The 4,523-nt window shown below is 36.7% G+C and overlaps 1 protein-coding gene across 1 annotated transcript; it reads right to left on the reverse strand.

Annotated features, from left to right (window-relative positions):
* Window positions 1-207: 207 nt before the first annotated feature.
* On the reverse strand, window positions 208-1,322 carry LOC118648141 (actin cytoskeleton-regulatory complex protein PAN1-like). The gene is made up of 3 exons (XM_036294425.1): window positions 755-1,322; window positions 533-654; window positions 208-323 (listed from the first exon to the last, which is right to left on the reverse strand). Exons 1-2 carry the CDS (start codon window positions 1,287-1,289, stop codon window positions 536-538), a joined length of 654 nt encoding a protein of 217 aa, XP_036150318.1. The 5' UTR covers window positions 1,290-1,322; the 3' UTR covers window positions 208-323; window positions 533-535.
* Between the last annotated feature and the right edge of the window lie 3,201 nt (window positions 1,323-4,523).

The following is a 4,523-nucleotide window of genomic DNA, read 5'->3' on the forward strand; positions in this document are numbered from 1 at the left end:
TTTTTTGACTCGCGTTCACTGATGTTGCAAATTATTAATACTAATCTCACCCTCCAGTAAGCGTATCTCCAGGTTGCACATGGCACACTCAGATCCATCTCCTTGCGCCAGACCTGTGGACTGGAGTAGCCGCAATAGCTATTCTTGTTCCCTATATACTTATGGAAAGGAAAATGCGGGCCACGTGAATTCAAAACTGCACAGTGATGTGTTTATGTGAATGCTTAATATTTATTTAAAAAAGTTAAAATACAGTTAATTAAAATATATCAAGAGGCACGGCCAACTGTACGCGCGCGAGTTTTTGTCCCAGGACAGGTGCTCTGAAACGAAACAAAATATTATTATTTTATACACGTTTATTGTGACGTGTTGTTTCTATAGGCCTGTTTTTTGTCGCTGCACTGCTGCACCGGTGCAGTAAGTTAGAATAAGACAAATATTTTTTCTCATTCTAACTTATTGCACCAGACAGCAGTGCAGCGACGAAGAACAAGCCTCATATTGTTTTCGTATTACTTATATTACTTACTTTTTATTGGTACGTAATATATATGTTTTGGCCTCTCCCACGGCCTCTCCCACGGCCTCTCCCGCGGTTTTGCCCGCCGCCTCTTTTTTTAAATTTTTTATTTCCACGTTGCCAGCGAGGAGCTGTAAAAAAGAAAAAATAAAACATTAATAAAATATTAATATTTTTATCAATTTAATTAAAAAGAGGCGAAAAAACCACTGCAAGGTCTTGGTTACTTACGTCTTGTATATTGCTGTGGCAACAATGCTGATGGTGGTGGTGGGGCCGATGTCGACGGCGGCGATGGTAGTGGGGCCGATGTCGACGGCGGCGATGATAGTGGGGCCGATGTCGACGGTGACATAATTCCCCACGGCCATATCCATGGGGCCCACCACATCGGTGGGGCTGACGCCGCCGCTGCCGCCGCCGCCGCCGCCGCCGTCGCCGTCGCCGTCGCCATCGGCGGTGGCGGCGGCGGTAACGGTATTGTTGATAGTAAGGTCGGCGGCGGTGGTGGTGGTAGGGCCGATGTCGACGGCGACTGCGACGATGGTGGGGCCGATGTCGACGGCGGCGATGGTAGAGGTAGTGGGGCCGACGTCGTCGGCGCCGTCGGCGGCGGTGGTGGTGGTGGTGGCGGAGCCAATGCCGAGGGTCCTGCCACCGCCGCCGCCGTTGGCGGCATATTCGTCGTTTGTTGCACATGCAGCTTCTCTATTTCAGAAGCTGCATGTGCAATTATCTCGTCTCCGGACAAGTCCGTCTCCATCATTCTGAAAATAAATTTATTCTTTAGTTTAGTATAGATATCCTAAGAATGTGTATATTTCTTAAATATTTGTAATATTAACAATATGATGTACTTACATTACGTCTTCATTACCGCCATCTTTTCACTTTCTGGGGCCCGGCACAGATTTTTTCATAACGCATAAAGCTAATATTTCATGTGTTGTACGACCAACTGATTGGACGTTTCGATTGGTCATAGATTAGAGAGATTTCCGAGTTTCTAGAAATGCTCTATCTTATCGCCAATTGAAAAGTCTAATTAACTTGTCGTACGATACATGAAATGTTAGCCTAATGTATAACGCATAAGAGAATTAACCAATCAAGGTTTTTATTTCTAGCGTTTGCGAACACAGCTTAGAAAATTTTATAGCCGTTTGGATGATGTCTTTATTGTTGACAGATTGTTTATGCCGCGGTTTGTCTTTATTATTGATACAGATTATCAATATAATTTGATTATTATTAAATCAAGGTGAGAAGAAAGTATTGAAAATAATATTTTAGTAAGTATCAAATAAATGTATAACTATTTTTAAAATAGACTCTTGGAATTTTACAAAATTAGATAAAAGCAAGCGGGCGCGATTAAAAGTGAAACACGGTTATGTTATTTTTATAGGTTTTGACCTGTTTATACTTATTCTGACAATCCGAATTTTAACAATGCTTTTACAATTAAATATGTTAACCTTTTATGATCTGAGCATATTCGTTGCAATGTATATTTTTGTTCTACTACTGATTGAAATAATCAAACTTTTGGATTTAAATATAGATTTAAGGTGGTCGATTCTGTATTTCTGAAGGAGTAAAAATGTGAAAAGCAATAATAATTTTTTTAGAAATATAGAACCTTTTGTATTAAAAAGCTAATTCGTCAATTATTGAAGAGTTATTATGAAAATATAAGTATATTTATGGTATAAGTACTGCGTTCTCAATGCTCGTTTGCCTTTATTTGATTTTTATATTATGTTATAATTAAAAGTGTAAACTGGAAAAAAATTAATATTTTTATTTTAAACAAGAGCGTCTCTACTAACTTATTTCCTAAGTCTCGGAAATGGCTTTAGATTTAGATATGGAAAAATGTTTCAGATGAAAATTGTAGATAGGATATTAATAATGGAAAAAATATGATTTTGACTTTGATGTTGCCAAGGTCAGGAGGACGTATATAAATATTAAGGTGATCTTGTAATCTTGTCGTTATTGAATACCTGACCAATATTCATAGCCCGGTATTCATATTTGAGTCTTATTTTAAGGCCGGTATTCATAGTCGAATTTTACTTAAGACCCATCTTAAGCACGATCTTGAGACGTCAATGCTATTATTTCATTGGTTAAGTAAGTCTTAAGTCGGCTCGAAGCTAGACTTAAGACCATTCTTGAGCTTAAGATCGGTCTATGAATTCCGTCCTATGATTCAAGAATTGTCTTAAGTCTAGCTTCGAGCAGACTTAAGACTTACTTAACCAATGAAATAACAGCATTGACGTCTCAAGATCGTGCTTAAGATGGGTCTTGAATAGATCGGTCTATAAATTCCGTTTCTAATACTTTGATTGGTTGATGACATCTTAAGGCAGTACTTAAGACATTTTAAATTAAAAATAAGACATTTATGAATATTGGCTATAGTCGAATCTTGTGGCTTGTTCTTTTTCGCTGCATTGTTGCACTGTTAGAGTAAGACAAATATATTTTTTTCTCACTCTAACTTATTGCACGAGTACAGCAGTGCAGTGAAAAAGAACAGGCCATTATATTTAAAGATCATCTTAAGTATTGTCTTAAGATGCCATCAACCAATTATAGAGCCGTATTAGCATTTAATATATTGTTCGAAATGATTTTAAAATAAGATTTGACTATTAATACCGGTACCGGCCTATGAATACCGGCCCAAGTCAAGCCCCAAGTGTTCATCATTTTTAAAGCCGTTTCCGAGCTTTAGAGGGTGGGGTCAGACTGTTGAGATGCTATGTTAAGCCTCGTCTATAATAGCTATAGTGGTAAAGGTAGTTGTAATTTGCGACAGCCAATGAGTATAAGCTTTATGTTCCAATATTTATAGTCCGGGTTTCATATTTAAAATTATCTTATAGGTACGTGTCTTAAGATGTCATCAACCAATCACAGAGTCGTATTAGCATTTTAAGACATTGCTTGAGACAATCTTAAAATAAGATTTGACTATGAATATTGGCCAATGACCTTACAACTTTACTACTACTGCTATGTAGATGAGGCTTTATATGTAATATTTCTTTTTTACGTGTTATTTTTAGTCACATAGATCTTATATTATCTACTGATTTAGAGAAGAGAGGTAAGGCTTTTTCTTTTTTTTTCCTTTTATTTTTTCTTTTTTATACATATATAATACAGCTGCTTTGCGTGTTTTTATAAATACGGCTGCTGTGCGCGTATATAAAACGGCTGCTGTGCGCGTTTATATAAATACGGCTGCTGTGCGCGTATATAAAAACGGCTGCTTTGCGCGTTTATATAAATACGGCTGCTGTGCGCGTATATAAAAAAACGGTTGCTGTGCGCATAAAAACGGCTGCTTTGCGCGTTTATATAAATACGACTGCTGTGCGCGTTATATAAATACGGCTGCTGTGCGCGTATATAAAAACGGCTGCTTTGCGCGTTTATATAAATACGGCTGCTGTGCGCGTATATAAAAACGTTGCTGTGCGCCTTAATAAACTGTGCGTTAATACAAAATTGTTCTATTTATTATAAACAATTATTTTACATAAAAATGTCCATAAAAACAAAAGAACAAATAATGCTCCCGTCAGAAGAAAAAAGTATTATTGTTCAAGGTGGGTGGTTAGAAGATATGCACATGGAGCATTTTAATCACCTTTTAAAAAGTAATTCAAGTTATAAACCCGTTAGTACGTTGCAAACTTATATTCCTGATACAATACCGTCTATGTCAGAAAATGAAAAACATATACAGATTTTACATAGTTTCTGATTTGATTTAGATACTTGTGAATCTAGTTCATTACATTTGTATAAGTTACATGAGTATTAATGTTAATGGACATTGGGTGTGATGTTACTATGATAGAAAAAAACATATATATATTTTTGATTCGTCATAATAAAAAGAAGTTTCACAAGGACGGCATGAACAAGTTTTGAGACAAGTATTTCCATTTTATCTTTTGATAAAAGCCTAAAGAGT

Source organism: Monomorium pharaonis, unplaced genomic scaffold (assembly GCF_013373865.1).
Source record: "Monomorium pharaonis isolate MP-MQ-018 unplaced genomic scaffold, ASM1337386v2 scaffold_23, whole genome shotgun sequence".
In the NCBI taxonomy this organism is placed as follows: Eukaryota; Metazoa; Arthropoda; class Insecta; order Hymenoptera; family Formicidae; genus Monomorium; species Monomorium pharaonis.

What these genes read in the sequence shown, in the direction of transcription:
- LOC118648141 (XM_036294425.1), bottom strand. Translation starts at nt 1,289, where the DNA reads ATGATGGAGACGGACTTGTCCGGAGACGAGATAATTGCACATGCAGCT. An exon ending in GCCACAGCAATATACAAGAC is followed by an intron (nt 655 to 754) that starts GTAAGTAACCAA and finishes TCTTTTTTACAG; the next exon opens with CTCCTCGCTGGCAACGTGGA.